General features: G+C 39.3%; 2 protein-coding genes across 2 annotated transcripts in view; one reads left to right on the top strand and one right to left on the bottom strand.

Annotated features, from left to right (window-relative positions):
* Positions 1-768: 768 nt before the first annotated feature.
* Positions 769-12,896, bottom strand: LOC307017669 (P2R1A-PPP2R2A-interacting phosphatase regulator 1). The gene is made up of 10 exons (XM_079647357.1): positions 12,398-12,896; positions 11,045-11,135; positions 10,715-10,793; positions 10,575-10,631; positions 7,943-7,989; positions 7,816-7,870; positions 7,405-7,469; positions 7,265-7,320; positions 6,660-6,744; positions 769-6,465 (listed from the first exon to the last, which is right to left on the bottom strand). The coding sequence occupies exons 2-10, from the start codon at positions 11,131-11,133 to the stop codon at positions 6,348-6,350; spliced, it is 651 nt and encodes a 216-aa protein (XP_079503483.1). The 5' UTR covers positions 11,134-11,135; positions 12,398-12,896; the 3' UTR covers positions 769-6,347.
* A 2,396-nt stretch (positions 12,897-15,292) lies between these two features.
* Positions 15,293-19,690, top strand: part of LOC307020425 (schwannomin-interacting protein 1) — a 6,847-nt gene continuing 2,449 nt past the window's right edge. Inside the window, exons 1-5 of the mRNA XM_079651758.1 lie at positions 15,293-15,549; positions 16,049-16,239; positions 17,376-17,461; positions 17,918-17,990; positions 18,455-18,568. Coding sequence (XP_079507884.1) covers positions 16,057-16,239; positions 17,376-17,461; positions 17,918-17,990; positions 18,455-18,568 — 456 coding nt within the window. The 5' untranslated portion in view covers positions 15,293-15,549; positions 16,049-16,056. The remainder of the gene's footprint in view (positions 15,550-16,048; positions 16,240-17,375; positions 17,462-17,917; positions 17,991-18,454; positions 18,569-19,690) is intronic.

The raw sequence follows: 19,690 nt of genomic DNA on the forward strand, positions 1-19,690 counted from the left end.
CCAGCTTCCACCCCAGCTTCCACCCCAGCTCCATCCCAGCTTCCACCCCAGCTTCCCCCCCAGCTTCCACCCCAGCTTCCACCCCAGCTTCCACCCCAGCATCCACCCCAGCTTCCACCCCAGCTCCACCCCAGCTCCACCCCAGCTTCCACCCCAGCTTCCACCCCAGCTCCACCCCAGCTTCCACCCCAGCTTCCACCCCAGCTTCCACCCCAGCTCCATCCCAGCTTCCACCTCAGCTTCCACCCCAGCTTCCACCCCAGCTTCCACCCCAGCTTCCACCCCAGCTCCATCCCAGCTTCCATCCCAGCTTCCCCCCCAGCTTCCACCCCAGCTTCCACCCCAGCTTCCATCCTAGCTTCCATCCCAGCTTCCACCCCAGCTTCCACCCCAGCTTCCACCTGTAGGCTCGGGGGATAGTTATCTAATCATCACTCAATGTTCTTTGTAAATCTGTGGAGTGATGAGGCCCGAGCCTAGACGCCAAACTCAAACTAAATGCTGCTTCTAATAAACATGTTAAGAAACACGTGAGTTGTCTGACTGAAATCTTATAGTATCTCGAAAAAAAGTAATAGTATACATATGTTAGAAAAGTCATATTATAGTGTTTGTATAACATGTAAAAAAAAGTCACAGTAAAGTATGTTGGAAAACATTTATAGTAGTTTATCAAAAGTTGTGAAAAAATATCATGTGGAAAAAAAAAGTTGTGAGAAAAAGTTGTGTTCATTAGAATCAGTTTCTGTTCAGAAGACAAAAAACACATTTTCTACGATACAGATTCTTTTATTGAGAGTTTTCATATACAATATAATATATATTTATAGTATGTAGATGAATTGTTTTTTAAAAACTAAAAAGTAATTCTGCGTCATCTTTACAGCCGTGGGACTCTCCTAATGAACACTCGAATATAGACTTTTATTTTACAGTTGCATAAAAATACATCCTCTCATTTGTCGAGAATTTGTCCAAAAAGAAATAATATTTACAATTTGAAAAAATACTGTGAATGTTAGATGTGCTTTTATTTCCCTTCTCGTACTTCAGCAGCCCTTTGGTGTTTTTTTAAAGCCGTAGCTCACTCCGAAGTTTCCGTTATTTCTCAGCTTTTTAACCTGAATGAATATCTGCTGGTGTCGTGGAAATCAAATCAGAAAATAATTATTTCATATTAACAGTTTTAGGGTCACAAGACACACAACGCTTCACAAACGTAAACATTTAAAAAGTGCTTAAAGTTTTCAATTAAAAAATATAATTTTGACTTTTCTTCAAACATTTTTCAAAATGTTGACTTTTTTCTAAATTCAGACTTTTTTCAATCTTTAGACTTTTTTCTAAATGTTGACTTTTTTAAATTCAGACTTTTTTTAATCTTTAGACTTTTTTCTAAATGTTGACTTTTTTAAATTCAGACTTTTTTCTAAATTCAGACTTTTTTTAATCTTTTGACTTTTTTCGAAATGTTGACTTTTTTAAATTCAGACTTTTTTTTAATCTTTTGACTTTTTTCTAAATGTTATCTTTTTTTTCAAAATGTAGACTTTGTTCCAAATTTAGACTTTTTCCAAAATGGTATCTTTTTTTTCAAAATTCAGACTTTTTTCTAAATTGTACAGGTGAAGGTCCTACATTCAAAATCTCAATTATTGTGTATTTGGCAAAATTTGCAAAATGTCAGTTTCACATTTTTTTTTTAAAGAAATCTAATTCTAGTAATTTATTAATAAAAACACAAATGTTTTACATTTTGGAAAAAAGGTCATAATTCAGTTAAATGATTAGAAGTAGATAACAGCCAGAGCGATTAGATAGATGGATATATATAGATACACTTTATTTATCCAAACATTGGGAAATGATTGAAGTGTAATTTGCAAACAAGGTTGTTTCTTTTATGGATTTTTTTTTTTAACATTTTGGGAAGTCAACATCAAGCCCCAAAAATAAAAGCAATTTTTTGAAGCAAAATCTCTTAAAATAAAAATGGTAGTCTTTATTTAACTGAGAAATATCACCGTCCGGAGTGAGACATGACTTTAATACTGACAGACGTTGACGGGTCGATGTGAGGAAACAAAGACGATATGACATGAAGAACAAGAAGCTAACTAAAATAAAGCAGCTGCGGAAATGTTTACACAAATGACTTTCACTTTCAGAAATCATCAAGTTATCGTTAAAATACAGAAATCTGTGTGATGGAGGTTTTCAGTGTCGGAGGATGAGACATTAGAGACTTTTGGAAGAAGATAAAATAAGTAATTGTAGTGAGAAATGTGTTGAGGTCATATCTCAGAAAAGGTCTAGAAATTGCAAACATGTATCGACATAACTTAGTTTCTTAAAATAATGAAAAACGTATTTTCTCAATATCTTTTTATACGAGGTCGTAATATAGAAAGTTTAAAAGAGAAATAATGACCAACAGTACAGGATGTTTTCTTATGTTAATATTACTTTAAATAGCCAGAATGTCATGATTTGATTATTTTTTGCGTGTCACAAATTGTTTTCGATCAATCCTTAAATCCATTTTTTTTAATAAATGACAGAAAATGTGAAAAAACTTGATGAATTCATAAAATAATAATGAATTTGTTCCATTTATTTTTGCTTCGACAAATAAGTAGTCACTGCAAAATGTATGCAGATTTGCCCTGAATATTATAAAAAAATACATCAGAAATTTGAACCAAAAAAAGGTTAAATTGAATGAGTTTGAAAACCTCCATAACACGGGAAATGTGCTTTAAATAAAACACAATCAAAATGATTGAAAACACTTTTTAAAAAAGGACAGAAAAGCAAAAAGGACGAAAACACAGAAAAACATTCGTGAATCTTTTTCTACAGATATTTTAAGATTCAGTCGAATAACTTTTGGCTTGAAAACATTCTTTGAATTCAGCCTCACATTGTTCCATCCAGCTACACAAATCCTCTCTTCAAGAACACAGTTTGTGATCGCGTGCAAATAAAAAGTAATAAACAGAAAATCTTCTTAAAGCTAGAGTCTGGGAATCATTTGGCAGCGTGACGTTACCTCGAATCTGTCCTGCTTCAGAAAAGTCTCGAAGTTATGATTTCTAAAGATGGTCTCTTAGTCATCTTATTAGATCTGACCAAGAGTGGCCTTTTTTCAGACTTTTTCGATTTTTTAAAAATTCATATTCTTTTTAGAATTCATATTTTTTCGAAATCTAAACTTTGTTCAACAATTTGGACTTTTTCAAATTCAGGCTTTCTTCAAAATGGTACAGGTGAAGGTCTTTAGAAAAGTAATATCTCAACATTTGAAATCAGTATCAAAGAATTTGAAGCTTGAACTCTAACTTGGAATATTTCCATCTCAAGAACTCTTCACGTAGTTTTTGGACATTATAAAGTTAAACTGAAATATTTGAGACTTCGTTTGCCTCTGACGCAGAACAGACTCGGTAACAAGTGGAGAAATAAAGCAGAGAAGCAGCATCAACAGCAAGATTACAGGAAAACAGATTAAAGTGGTGTAACTGTGCAAAGTCGAGAAAATATGATCAGAAAGAAAAGAAGAAGATTTGGAAGGTGATTCTGTCGGAGCAGCTGAATGGATGAAGACACTTCTAATGAGCAGCTTATAGAGACTTTATGTACAGACGGGATTATTAACCACTTCCTCTCCGTTAAATCTGACGTTTGAGTGGACTGGAGAGGGAGAGCTCCTCTGAAACATGACCTCATGTTTAGGCACAACGATGAGCGAACGTACAAAACTGTACAAAACTTTGTAAGTGCAAAAGTTGGAAGCAGAAACTACGTTTTGTATTTTCTGAAACTCTGACCCGGCTACATGCATCTGATACTACTTTATGAAATATTGACCAACAGATTCTTCTTTAATGCAGATTTAGCGCAGAAAAAGCAGAATCTAGATCTGATTGGTCCTAAATGGAGCTGGTGCAGGAATGAGTCCCAAACACTGGACGTGGTTTTGTTTGTTACCCGGAAACAAGGTCTGTTATTAACACAAGCTAAAGGTTCATTTCCCACAGAGATTACTTTCCGCAATAATCCAAAATCAGATGGAGGAATCCCATTGGACCAGGGCGATGATGCCTTCAGGGACCATCACAGAAACATCCCTGCACTTCTCTATTGATATGTACTTCATCAGAAGGATGACTAACTTCTTGAGTTGTAAAACAGTAAATAAAAATATAATGGTGTTTTTTTCTAACCATTTATGTCTTTAAACAATCAGAATACCTTCATTGGTGATGAACAGACCCTCAGACTGAGAGGGTAAAGATGGAGCATCAGCTGCTCCGTCAATATTCACATATAGATACACTATTAACAAACAGACTTCTACTGACCGGGAGCATCAACCTGCTCCTCAAACTCTGGACAAACACGTCTTTCAAGTTTCTACAAACACAAGACTTCAGTCTGAGCGGCAACAGACAAGATCTTTTTTAAAACACGACGTCGTTAATGACTGAAACTGTTCACGTTTAATCTGGTTTGGACTTCCAGAGAATACCAACAACCGGTGTTGGCCTTTAGGGAAAGCTTAACCTCTTCATAGTCTACCAAGTCGAAACTAAAATCCTGAACACTTGACGGTACTGGTTTTTCTAAAGTAGTGTAAGTATCGGAGCTTCCTGTAGTATCGTGAGGACTCAAGACTAACAGCATCCTGGGGATAATGAGTTTACTGCGTCCCAAACTCATTATCTATTGACGGAAATGATACTACATTTTGAACTACGAATCCATGTTCAAATCGGCAAGAAAGTTAACTAACGTTAGCAGTTAGCACTATAGTGCGTTCAAGATCTATTCAGTAAAAAATATTATTGGGAAAAGGTCGATTATAACCTTTTTTCAGAATTCAGGTCGAATCCAATATCCTAAAAAGTTGATGATACTGGTTTTTCGACAGTATCGCAAGTACCGTAGTTCCCGGTGGTGCCATGAAATCTCAAGACTAACGGCATCCTGGGGACGATAGAAAAGTAGTTTGGGACGCAGTAAACTCACTATTTACGGAAATAATGCTACGTTTTGAACAACGAATCCATGTTCAAATCGGCAAGAAGGTAGCTAATGTTAGCAGTTAGCATTATGGTGCGTTCAAGATCTATTCAGAAAGAAGGATTATTGGGAGAAGGTCGATTATAACCTTTTTTCAGAATTCAGGTCGAATACAATTTCCTACAGAAAATACATTTCCTGTGAAATCCCTGGTTGGGAATAAGATACCTTTTACTTTGCTTTACTGGATATTCGGCTTTTTGGAGGTTTAGTTATTTGTTTTGTTGATGAAAGACGCTAAATTCTTCGTCTTCAGCTATAAACTCCTTGAAACCTTATGGTAGTTTTACGATGCACAAAAAGTGCGTAACCCTGGTTCACTGATTGGTTTAAGTGCTGATAAAGTCCAGATCCATCAGACTTCTACTTCTTCCTGATAACGGACTTGATTTCCAACGACTCCAGGACCAAAAGCTGAGAACCGGCTGAACCAAATGTTCCTGAAGAGCCTCGAAAACATTCCTCGTCACCGGTTTGATTTAGTCTTGATTTCAACTCAAGACCTGATTAAAAGTTCTTCAAAACCTCTGAAGAATAAAGACGATCTGGAGCTTCGTCCACTGGAGAATTGGACCTGAGCTGCAGGAATGAGTCAGCATTTCCTCACTTCCTGTCCCCTGGTCTGGAGCTCGATGGTTTTCTGGGCTAAGAATCATAATCCAAAATCACATGGAGATATCTCATTGGACCAGGGAGGTTGCTGCCTTCAGGGACCAACACAGAAATATGATTTTAACCTCTAAAACTCATTGGAAATCTGCCGTTTTTGAGACGTTTGTGTGCTTGGTTGTTTCTTGAACGCTTCATGAATTAAACTCCTCAAATCAGAATCTCGTTAAGACACAACCCGTGTGTCCTCGAGACTCCCGAACAGTTTTCTTCCGTGATCTCCCGATGCTGTTGCTGATGATGAATCCTTTGTACAATATTTATCATTTGAGGTTCGACCTACAAGCCTTCAGACGTGCGACGAACCTCACGAGGAAGTCCTTCAGTCCAACGTGGACTCAGGGATTTGGGTTAAAAACTAACCAATAGGAACAGTTGGCGACCTAAAGAAAGTCTGATGCTTCAGAGCTGCAGGAAAAACATCCAGGGATCCAAAACAGACACTTCCAATGAAGTCATAAACCAGGCTGATCTGTACTTCCTGTCGTCGCAGGAAGAGGCGGGATTACAGGAATAAGGTGCGATGGGGAGTCGATGGTCCTCCGGGTGTTTTGGAGCTGCTGGTCAGGACTGGGCGAGGATTATGGGGTGGTTTAGTGTCCTGGGTGGTGATGGGAGGTGAAGGGGGTGAAGGAGGGGGGAGGAGAGAGAGACAGAGGGCTGGACTGAGGACTGACTGCAGTGGGGGAGCCGGCCACCGACTGAGAGACACTGTGGGAGGAAGAGAGGCGGGTAAACATCATTATTTCACACGAATATACACAAAAATCACTAAATTAAAAACTGGTTCAATTGGGTCCGTATCAGTACTGTCTCTTTGCTGTAAGCATGTAAGTAAGTGGGCGTGGTCTCATGTATTTATATTTGGCTAAACTAATGCTAACATTGTGTCTGAGGACCCTCACCTGACGGTGTAGCTGCTGCGGTGGGGGGGGTCCGATACTCCGGTGACAAAAAGCTTCTTCGGGGGTCCGTCAGACTCGACTCCTCCTGAGAAACAACCAGGTTTACAAATATATAAAATATCTATAACTTCAAGAGGGGAGACTCTGTCGACTCTCCCAACGTCCTTTAATCAAATCTCAGTTGCCCTACACAGCATTTTAGGGTCTCTTAAGTCTTTGTTTTAACTGGAACAATGTATAGGGTCTGTCTCTAAGAAACCAAACAGAGCAAAAAGAGAGAATATTGAATGTAACTAAGCAACTAAAAAGTTCCACATATCAACAGATAATGTGGCACACACACACACACACACACACACACACACACACACACACACACACACACACACACACACACACACACACACACACACACACACACACACACACACACACACACACACACACACACACACACACACACACACACACACACACACACACACACACACACACACACACACACACACACACACACACACACACACACACACACACACACACACACACACACACACACACACACACACACACACACACACACACACACACACACACACACACACCTTTCCTCTTGAGTGGAGTTAGTGCCGGGACTCTCACAGTTGCACTGACTGCTGGTCTGTTGGAGAATACACACAAATGTAAGCGTCCACTAAAAAAACAGTCAGAGTGTGTGTGTGTGTGTGTGTGTGTGTGTGTGTACCTGAACCTCCTGGTGGGAGAAGGGGAGGAGTTTGGCGTGACGCCGCTGTCCTGCGACTGGAACCACTGAAGAAGAAAGAGTCTTATCTTCTAATATTATGTTTATTAAAAATCATCTGATCTGGATTCAGTCTGAGATAAACAATAAGAGCGCTCAGAAACCTCAAACATATTTAGTGTTCAGTTTCTGATCTGGATTCAGACTTTAATGTTGCAATACGTTTTATTATATATATATATTTCAGTCACAATACAAGTCATGGTTTGATATGAAACCGATCATCAAAGAAAGCGCCTCCATTGGATTCCTTTGTTTACTTTGACTTCCGCTCGCGCTTCTATCGGCTAACGCTCTGACAAATTGTACGTGAGGTTTTACTGTGAGTGTGTGTAAATGAAAGTAAACGCTCACCACTGAGGCGTGGTCGTGCCACTGACTGACGGGAGCTGGGATCAGACTGGAAGCACTGGGAGAGAAGATGCTAATTAAATATAGTTTTTTAAGATTCATATAACATTTAAATATCCGACTGCGTTACCTCCGTCTCTGCAGACTTCCTCTGAGCGCCGCCTCCATGTTCTCCTCCTGCAGAAACACAAACAGCTGTTACTGTTAATAATTTCTGTTTCTACAACAAGGTGGAGGAGAGCTCTCTCCTGTCAGACTGAGAGAGACAACTACAGCTCAGACTGAGAGACATAACTACAGCTCAGACTGAGAGGCTGATAACTACAGCTCAGACTGAGAGACATAACTACAGCTCAGACTGAGAGACTCGGATAGAGGCTCTGATAACTACAGCTCAGACTGAGAGAGATAACTACAGCTCAGACTGAGAGGCTCTGATAACTACAGCTCAGACTGAGAGACTCTGATAACTACAGCTCAGACTGAGAGACTCTGATAACTACAGCTCAGACTGAGAGAGATAACTACAGCTCAGACTGAGAGAGATAACTACAGCTCAGACTGAGAGGCTCTGATAACTACAGCTCAGACTGAGAGACTCTGATAACTACAGCTCAGACTGAGAGACTCTGATAACTACAGCTCAGACTGAGAGACTCTGATAACTACAGCTCAGACTGAGAGACTCTGATAACTACAGCTCAGACTGAGAGAGTCTGATAACTACAGCTCAGACTGAGAGAGATAACTACAGCTCAGACTGAGAGACTCTGATAACTACAGCTCAGACTGAGAGGCTCTGATAACTACAGCTCAGACAGAGAGAGATAACTACAGCTCAGACTGAGAGGCTCTGATAACTACAGCTCAGACTGAGAGGCTCTGATAACTACAGCTCAGACTGAGAGATAACTACAGCTCAGACTGAGAGGCTCTGATAACTACAGCTCAGACTGAGAGACTCTGATAACTACAGCTCAGACTGAGAGACTCTGATAACTACAGCTCAGACTGAGAGAGATAACTACAGCTCAGACTGAGAGGCTCTGATAACTACAGCTCAGACTGAGAGGCTCTGATAACTACAGCTCAGACTGAGAGAGATAACTACAGCTCAGACTGAGAGGCTCTGATAACTACAGCTCAGACTGAGAGAGATAACTACAGCTCAGACTGAGAGAGATAACTACAGCTCAGACTGAGAGGCTCTGATAACTACAGCTCAGACTGAGAGAGATAACTACAGCTCAGACTGAGAGAGATAACTACAGCTCAGACTGAGAGACTCTGATAACTACAGCTCAGACTGAGAGAGATAACTACAGCTCAGACTGAGAGACTCTGATAACTACAGCTCAGACTGAGAGACTCTGATAACTACAGCTCAGACTGAGAGAGATAACTACAGCTCAGACTGAGAGACTCTGATAACTACAGCTCAGACTGAGAGACTCTGATAACTACAGCTCAGACTGAGAGAGATAACTACAGCTCAGACTGAGAGACTCTGATAACTACAGCTCAGACTGAGAGAGATAACTACAGCTCAGACTGAGAGACTCTGATAACTACAGCTCAGACTGAGAGACTCTGATAACTACAGCTCAGACTGAGAGGCTCTGATAACTACAGCTCAGACTGAGAGAGATAACTACAGCTCAGACTGAGAGACTGATAACTACAGCTCAGACTGAGAGGCTCTGATAACTACAGCTCAGACTGAGAGAGATAACTACAGCTCAGACTGAGAGACTCTGATAACTACAGCTCAGACTGAGAGACTCTGATAACTACAGCTCAGACTGAGAGGCTCTGATAACTACAGCTCAGACTGAGAGACTCTGATAACTACAGCTCAGACTGAGAGACTCTGATAACTACAGCTCAGACTGAGAGGCTCTAATAACTACAGCTCAGACTGAGAGACTCTGATAACTACAGCTCAGACTGAGAGGCTGATAACTACAGCTCAGACTGAGAGACTGATAACTACAGCTCAGACTGAGAGGCTCTCATAACTAAAGGACTCTGAGTGTTTAGACAGTTAACTTTAGTCTAAGTTATCTCAGTGGGTCTCAAACGGTTTGGTCACAATCTATGTAAACAAGTATTTCCGAGGCACACCTTTATATGATCATTATAGGATACTAAAAAAATAAGGAAATAAATGAAAAACAGGTATGAAATATTATATGACAGTAAAACAAGAATACAGTTTAAAAGGAGAGTGATTTGTAAATTATGAATAAAGAAAAAGTAAATCTGTATTCAGTTGTGTTTCATATGGGTGCTGAGAGACGCATCCATAGATCTCTTCATGTTGCTCTCACAGTGCACCAGATTGATGCTTTTAACTTAACTTTAACACTTAAAACATGTTCACATGGATAGGATACTCAATACATTAGCAAACTTTTTATATCGTAAACTATGTCCATATGTTTCTGTTTTGGTGGTCGTGCAACAACCGTGCATGTATGTCATAGGTGCTCCGGCCCTTATAGAAATAGCACTGCACCGATGCAATGTGTGTGAAAGACAAGAGACTTGACAGCATGCTTTGAAATTGAAGTTGCGTTGGTGTTTGTGTGTTGGTTGTTGACGGCAGTGTGTGCCCCCCCCCCCCCCGTGGTAAATGATTGGACTTGTTCTAGAGCCGACATTCAATTTGTTCTTTGGGAATTTAATTTGAATTGTGTTAATTAGAGATTAGTCCCAGCATCATATTTAAAAGAGTAGAAGAAGAAGAGTGGACTCCTCACCTGCCTCTTGAGGTCGAGTCTGTCTCCGGTCAGAGAGAACGGAGAGAGAGGGACGAGCTGCAGGACCAACAGACACTCAACTATAATATAATAATATAATATAATATATAATATATAAAGGTTATTACAGTAGCTCTGACCTGTGAGCTGGGGTTTATTGAAACGCTGCTGCGTCGATACCGAGCCGACGAAACCGGGCTGAACACCGTCATCCCGTCACTGAGAAAACATGAATACAGATTCTAACATAGAGACACACAATCAAATATACAGAAAGATATCTAAAACCATGCACCGTCTTTTTATGCTGCTTCCAACACAAGCATTTCATTTGATCTTATTACAGAATTATTTTTTAGACAATAAATCGTTTTTCTCTTTAAAACAACTTACAATGTCCTTTATTTGACCTTACATTACTTTTTTAACATATATGTGTCGTGTGGCTCTCTGTAAGCAGTACCACCGACCTGACACTGGTGATCATGGGGGCGCTGTTTGACCTGCGCAGAGCTCCGCCAGCTGCGCCTGCGCACTGGTCCACTTCCATCCGCTCCATCCCTTTAATATGAAAAAAAAGATGTGGAATTAGTCCTTTGTTTATTTAAGCTTCAAATATTTCATCCACAAATGTCGCTTCCTCAAAATGCCTCCAGAATTTATGTTTTTTTGAATAACCTGGAACTCTACTCAGTTAATGAACTCTGATTAGGGCAACATGTGATAACAAATATATAGAGGTGACTAAAGGTGATTTTATTTGTTGGTTATTCAGAGATTTAAAGGTGGGGTAGTTACACTTTTTTTTTATACTCCATGGAATGCTCTTAACATCCCGATAGCAATGAATATCTGAAGTGCTTTGACAAAAAATCCATAAAAAAATGTCGTCTGTGGAAGCCTGTAAAAAGCACGACCAATCATGTGAGCCGGCCCGGCTAACATAACTGGATGGCCTACCTGCCTGTCAGCCTTCCATCTGTGCACAAACTTATCTCGTGCCCTCATTGGTCATGTGCGCGTTCGTGTGTGTTGGAGGAGGGGCTCTGTAAGGAAGGGGCAGATTTTTTCCGGCTCTCCAAAATTACCTACCCCACCAAGTCAGTCGTCAACATTTTTTGGGATGTTACCAAAAGTATACAAAAATAATAATTGTGAATAATGACTTTAATCCCAGAATCTCAGTCAGGATTCTGAGATTTTCTTACACAGAAAACAAGATCTGAAAAACTAAAATATATATTTTTAATATTATTATTCATAGAGAAAAAAGAAAAAAACTAAGATGTTTTTTATTTTTACCACTTTTCTTACTTTTTACAAAAGAAATTAGGAAAAAAATAAAATTCACAAAAATCAAAACGTATTTTTTCTGAAAAACTCAGAACCCTGACTGTTTCCCCAGAATTCTAAGATTAAAGTCAGATCTCAACTTATTTATTTAACTCTTTCTCACATCCCAAAGCAGTTTCCTCATACTCTTCCGTAGCTGTGCCTTTTTCTGATGCATTTGAAACAATTGTTCATTAAAGTTCAGGTTGAGTCATTTTTCCTGTCAGATTTCTGAGATTATCACAGAAAAAAAATTACAATATATTTTAAAAAAAAATTCTCTATAAGTCTCTGACAAAAATAAATACAATTCTAAGATGACATTTTTTTATCACTTTTCTAACGCCCCCAAAACTATGCAAAAACTCAACTTCAACCTCTGTTCACATCCCAAAACATGTTTCCTCATATGGCCCTAACACTCTTCCGTAGGTTTTTCTAATGATTTCGAAAAAAACAGTTAAATAAAGTTGAGGAAAAAAAAGAGAAACCTCGCTCCGCAGGCCCCAGCGGAGGCAGTTTCTTCTGCCGGCCTCCAAGCCCTCTGAGGCGGCGTCGAAGCTCAACTCAAGCCCGGTGGATGGAGCCTGACCCGCAGGCCTCTCAGTCCGCAGACCCAGAGTCCGGATCACCGAGCCTTTTCTCCCGCAGGAAAACACCCTTACTCCTCTCCCAGTTTCATGTAGAAAAAGTATTTTAAACGCATTAAGGAGTCCGCGCTGGCACTTCCAGCCGCACAGCTGACGTGACTTAGCTGTGGAGCTAACTTGTAAAAAAAAAAGAAGAAACCCTCCAGAAAACCCCACAGCAGCTGCCCGAAAACACGCAGTCTGAGCCGGGCAGCAGTCCTCCGGGAGAGTGGGTCTCGCGATCCCTCCGAAAAACAACCGAGAAAAAAGCCCCCAAAAACCTGGATTATCAACACTTTAAAGGTTTTCCCAACATAGTCCTTCACAACATAGAGGTAGTTCTGCTACTGTGGAAACAGCGACGCCCGCCGGGAACACCTGGTACTGCAGCGCATAGAAGAGCGTTTACTTTATAGTGTGCTCAGCAGCTACAGTGTAGATATGTCAATGAAAAACTGAAGTCCTTCTCCAACAGAGCAAGATGAATATATATATAGGACATAAAACAAATAAAATAGTGCAAGAGAATGTTTTGAGATGTGCAAATTAATACACATATAATAGAAATATTGCAAGGAGAGTCTACAAGTGCATGGAATATATATTAGGTAAATCATTAGATGACAAACAGATGAATGTTATGGATGTTCTTTAAAAAGTTCAGGTGTTTATAGTCTCATGGCCTGTGGAATAAAACTGTCCCTGATTTTGTGGAGTATTAACTAATAAGAAGCCTAATCTATTTACTGGTGAAGTTATCATACCTCTATGTAATTAAATAATTTCTAAACATGTTGTGTTTATTATTCTACATCATCTATTATTATTCATTATATTATATTATTAATCATTACAGATGGACAAGAAACCAATGATTAAACACTGAAAAAGGATTTACAAACTAATAATTAATACAAGTAATGAGTTTATTTTATCATTAGGGTGTGTGTAGCATTAAAAACAAGTGTTATCATAAGAGACTATTGTAAATATATAAATAAACTATTGTTAAATAAATATATATATTTACTGTTTATCCCTAGACATGCCAGTGCTTTTAAATAAGGGTTTATATTGTGTGTATCTGAGTTTACAGTCGGTGGCTTTAAAGGTGCGTCCACACGGCAGCGTCGCGTTGAGGCATTAATGTCCCGCCCCGGACACACAAGCACGCGGTTTGATTGGCTAGAGCTTGTACTGGCATATGATTTGATTGGCTGGCACTTCCGTCTAAGCTTGAAAAGTTGAACTTTTCTCAACTTTCGAAGCAAGCAATGGAGGCAAAGCGACGCTGCCATTTGGATGTACCGTTTTATTGTCCTGTGTTTACATTTGTTTATGTCCTATTTGTTTGTTTATATATTTATTGAAGTACAGCACTCTGTTGGTTTTGAATGTGCGATAGAAAGAAAGTTGGATGTGATTGATTCATATTTCACAAAGCACTTTTTGTTATAAATTGTATGAAAAAGTATCATTGAAGCTGTGGGATAATAACCAGTTAAAGATTAATTAAAATGAACTTAATTATAGAAGGAATTTGTCCTAAAAAAACAGTTTCAGTAAAATGAAATCCAATTTCTATTAAACGATTGACAGAAAATTTTTATTTGCAAACATTTTGTTGACAAAAAAGTAAAAATACTTATACAAACAATTTTTCACTTCTCAAATCAAGAGTTTGCCAAAAATAATGATTAGGTTTTAGTTTTAAAGTTACATTTTTTTAATGCTACATGAAAACACACACACACACACACACACACACACACACACACACACACGGACACACACACACACACACACACACACACACACACACACACACACACACACACACACACACACACACACACACACACACACACACTTCAGATTAACTTTGATTATACCTACAGTGACTCAAGTTAAAGTAGCACACACTGTCTCTTAGTGTTATATTTGTATATTAAAGGAGTTCTTTGTTGTTGTGACACTAAACCCTAAACTGCTGTTCTCCAGAATCCCAAAATCCTCCATCTGCTCTGAATCGTCATCTCCAAAAAATTGTGAAACTGGACACCAAGTCTCCGTTAACCCTTCACTGCCTATTCCCCCAACACACAGACACAAACCAACATGGAGAAAAATAATAAAAAATAAACGTTATTTTCAGAAACGATTTTGTTCATGAAGAAGTTTCTGTGATAAAAAAAATACGCCAAAACAAACGTTCTGTATGATCGAGATAATAACTCAGAATATTCAATAATTATCTGAATTGTATCCATTTAAATTACACAATGTCCCTGCAATTAAGTCTTTATTTAACAAAACTATGTATTGTCATTATTTCAAGATATTAAGACATCGTTTTAAGATTTTAACTCATTATTGTCTGATAGATACAGGTATTTGGACAATATTTTATTTGGATTTACTTCTTAAGTTGTTATAAGTCATTCTGATTACATACCAAGTAGTTATTTTGAGAGTATCAGTTTTTTACTCTTTATCTTGAGATTTTACCTCATTATTCAGGATACAAAGTTATTATTTTGAGATATTATGTCAATATTTTTTTTTAAAAACATACTTTTTTATTATTAATTAATTCAACATTGTTACACTTAATCTTTTTTTCACTTTTTAATAATATTGGCAGGAATGGTCTTCCATACAGGTTCCCCTTCCCGGTGCTGCCCAGTTTTCTTACCCGATTTGAAGCTCCGTCACTCGGGGAGAGAAGAGGTTAAAGAGGGGGTGGAGGAAGGGGGAGGAAGGGGGAGGAAGAGGAAGAAGGTCCGGCCTCCTTCACACGGAGTTTAACTTCTTTAAAACAACTTTAACTCACTTTTTATTTCATGTTAAAATTAAACCTCCGCGAATATTTCCAGGCAGCGGTGAGCGCCAGGCAGCGAGGCCGGCGAAGGGACGCTATTCCCGGGGAGAAAAACAGCGACATGTCGGGGGGATCCAGGCCGAGTGGATGTGACTGAGAGGCGGGGAAAACCCTCCGAGACTCCCCGCTCCTGGTAAACAACATGCGGGGGAGTTTAACCACTTTAACCAGAGTTTAAAAAGCTCCTGTTTTTAAGTTTAAAGAAGTTTGGGACCAGATCTGAGATGTGTGTTAATGCAGCTGTTAACAACAGGAAAACAGACTTAACATAAGAAAAAAGTAGAGAAATAGTCACTTGAAAATCTAAGAAACTATTATTATGCATTTTCTTTGCTTTAAAAATTACTTTATTAAAGTATCTCTGACAATAGAAAAATAAAAGTAATATTTACACACTGGTTAGTTTATATAACACCAGTATTACATTATTTTATGTGAAATAGCATTTTACTTTATGTTCTAACAGAATGGAATAAAAAAATGGGCTTTGTTTTGATTAGTTCACTGCTTAGAGATGTCCCGCCCCTTAGCCTATCATGCACAATGTGTTGGTGCGCTAGCCAATAGTAGCGTGAGAGTTACACAGTGATGTCACTATGTTCTCGTTTAAGATTTTTTGTTCTCGTTTCCAGAGAGGAGGATGGAGGGAGAGAAAGAGACGGCGGAGGAGAAGGAGGAGGAAGAAGAGGAGGAGGAGGAAGAAGATCTTCATCATATCGCGGCAATATCCATAGACCACCAGGAACTTCCCATCATGCACTGGGAGGATTTGAGCCAGCGAATAGCAGAGCTGGAGCAGCAGGAGAGGAGCGAGAGGTCAAAGGTGAGTGACCAAGAGAGTCAGGGGCCGTTTCTCAATGTCGAGTAAAGCTGCTGCAGAGCCATTGTCACTGTCACTACCCGATCCGTCCCCCTGCCCGATCTGTACTGCGCATGTGCGAGATGGTCCGCCATATTGGACAACTCCGGACGGCAACCCAGGATGGACACTTGACACAGTGGCTTTTGGCAAAGCTGAAAAAGAAAACTCGAGAGAGATGAGTTATTATAATTACAACGTGACTTCCCTTTTATATTAACAACTCTTTTTATGGGGTTCTTTTATTTGGGGTTAAGTACATTGTCAGAAAAAGTGAGAAATGGATTTAACTTCTGTTACATAGCTATCATACTGAATAAATATTTACTGTGAATGTATGCAAACATGTATGGCATATAGCTGTCTAACAGAAGTTCAATTCATTGACAGCCACTATTTCAATATACTACGTCACCGGGTGGCGCCGAAGGACCGTTTAAAGGCCCAGCATTCGGCGCCACTCGATGACGTAGTATACTTGAAATAGTGGCTCTGCAGCAGCTTTACTCGACATTGAGAAACGGCCTCGGTTTCTGTTAGTGGTGTTATTGCTCTAAAGACTACATTTCCCACAATGCTCGGTGTCCTCGCAGACGACTTCCTGTCAGCGTTGCTTATTGAAAATGCAATGTCTGGAACGTCATGCAGACTTTTATGTTTTAGCATGAATTCCCCATTGCTCTGATTCACTATTAAGCGCAGCAGAGGATCATGGGTAATGTAGTTTTTATAGCTGTTTCGCCAGACAGAGAAAAACTGATTTGAGTTCATTATTGGAGGATATTTTTAATATTGAATATTTTAATGTGATTACATTGTCTTTACGTCTATGATTATAAAATATTAAAAGTGGACAGGACTTATAAATATGAACTTCTTCCTCCTTTTTCTACATTAAATATCTTATGTTGTTAATCCAGGTGTTCTTGTTTTGTTTTATTATTAATATTCTGTATTTATTTAATTTTACACAGACTAAATATAAACATATAATCTAAATTGAATGATTTCACAATATTCTTTATTTTTTAAATATTTTTCGTCCTAATATTGTAATAAATCAATTAAATGATAATGTTTTTATTGTTGTTTACCTGCAGAGGCCGGAGGAGGGCGAGTGGAGAGACGTTTGGGAGGAAGACGAGGAAGACTTAAGGAAGTGCCGCGTCGCTGTCGTGTCGTCACGGTAACACAACAACAGCAACAACATATTTTAATTAATTTATATTGAATTCTTTTAATCATATTTTTATTTTCATGTATTCTACAAGGCTTTCCTGGAAGACAAAAGTAATATTAACGTTTAAAAAAATAACTTGTTTTGTTTTTATTAATAACCTTTGTTTTATGATTTTATTCACATTTTTTTATATCATTCCTTAACCTGTTAAAATGTATTATAATAATAATACATTCGTGAATTTATTTCAACATAACTACATTTTGAAGTTTCAAAAACTACAGAAAAAGACGAATAAATAAAATAATTTTGAAATTCAGGAGAATATTTTCAATTTTAATGAAAAAAATGAAAAAATGGAAATTAATTTATCTGCTAGTAATAATAATAATAGTAATAATAATAATAGAGGATGACGATAATAGATAATAGTATTAGTCCTTGTTTGTTTCCTGTTTTCAGATTTCAGCACCACAAAAACCTGCAGCTGTGCTTCGTCAACAACAGCGACAGCGAGGAGGACGAGGAGAAGGAGGTGATTATAGAACACATATTTTAGGGATTGCACAAGAAAATAGCAGCCGCTCAATTTGAAAGATGTGCAGGAACATCAGGCTGGTCTGCAGCGACGCTTTTTCATTAGAGCTTTAAAGCCGTCTGTAAAACTACAGATAACAAATGAGACTTTTGGCTAAATCTGAAATTCTTTTAAACTTCCTGATAATACCTGAAAGCAGAAATCGTACCCATTACCGCTTTGGGGGTTTAATAACTGTCTGCCTCTGCCTCTATGTAAGTTCAGGCATTATTTTTTCGTGTTTCCTTACGTCTCATACCCGTGGATATCTCAGAACGGGGACAGCATTTCTTCAGATCTGCTACAAACTGAAGCACGGACACACTGCTGGATGTGAAGGATGAATCCTCTCCTTGTGACTTTCGTCTCGACGTATTCCGTGCTGCAGTAACTAAACTAAAGTTACCTTCACTTTCCGTCAGGTTTCAAAGGGAGCGGGGCAGAATGGATGCCGAGGCGCCGGATTGAAACAGGAAGTGGTGTCGGCTCTGAGGAGGCTGAGGGACGAGCTGCTGGCCAATCAGAGAGAGGGAGGGGTGAGTTACACACTGATATCTCCACATTGCAGAGATGGCAAAAGTACATCCTTTACTCAAGTAGAAGTACACACATCCTTTACTCAAGTAGAAGTACACACATCCTTTACTCAAGTAGAAGTGCAGATACTCGTGTTTAAAAATACTCTGGTGAAAGTAGAAGTACTGACTAAACTTCTTTACTCAAGTAAAAGTAAAGAGGCTTTGAAATGTACTTAAAGGTCCCATGTCATGCTTTTCCGGTTATGACCCGTCCCCTTGTGTGTCATGAAGGTCATTCTGCATGTGAACGGTCTGCAGAGTCAAAACCCTCAGAGTACACCCTGTAGGGAGTAAAACTCTAACACAGAGAAGACCTGTCTGTGCTGCCCCAGAACGCCTCGTTGGACATTTCTCTTTTTCCATTGTTTACTTCCTGGGTTCTGTGACGTATTTCGGGTATAGTGACGTAACGTAACGTCCGCGAAGCCGTTACGTTTGGACCAATCCGCGGACTTCCTCACACACACACACTCGACGGGACGTTGCGAGGCTCGCTGCTGCGAGGAGCGGACACTGTGAGCTGGCTCACTGGTGTGGGGTCGGCGAGACAGCGAGACACCGCGGAACTCAGCCTGAGCACACACCCAAACTCCCAGCCAGGCTGCTGGTGTGTGTGCGTTTCGGGCTGGTTTCGCTGTGTCTCGCTGTCTCGCAGACGGCCACTGGGCTCACAGGGAGGGGGGGGGGGGCAGGAGCTCCAACAAGCCGTTTAGGACAGAGAGTGAATACGCATGCTATACAGAGATGCTGTTTGAGAAACCAATGTGATTTTGGAACATTGAACAATGTAAATCTATTCTAGTAGACCTCAACAATGGAACTATGATCAGTAGAAATGGCCACGACATGGGTCCTTTAAAAAGTACCCATAACTAGCAGCTGTTTTAAAGAGTACCTGACCTCCCTTTATATTAATAGAACAATAATGTCATTGTTAGCTAATGAATGTTTCCATGGTGACCAACGGCAACATGACAACGTTTCCATTGGTCCCTCTTCTTTAGAGAAGACCAGGAAATGATGGATACATGGATCGTGTTCAAATCAATAGGCACGCAATGACTCTAAATAATAATGATC

Source organism: Notothenia rossii (genome assembly GCF_949606895.1).
Source record: "Notothenia rossii genome assembly, chromosome: 9".
Classification (NCBI taxonomy): Eukaryota; Metazoa; Chordata; class Actinopteri; order Perciformes; family Nototheniidae; genus Notothenia; species Notothenia rossii.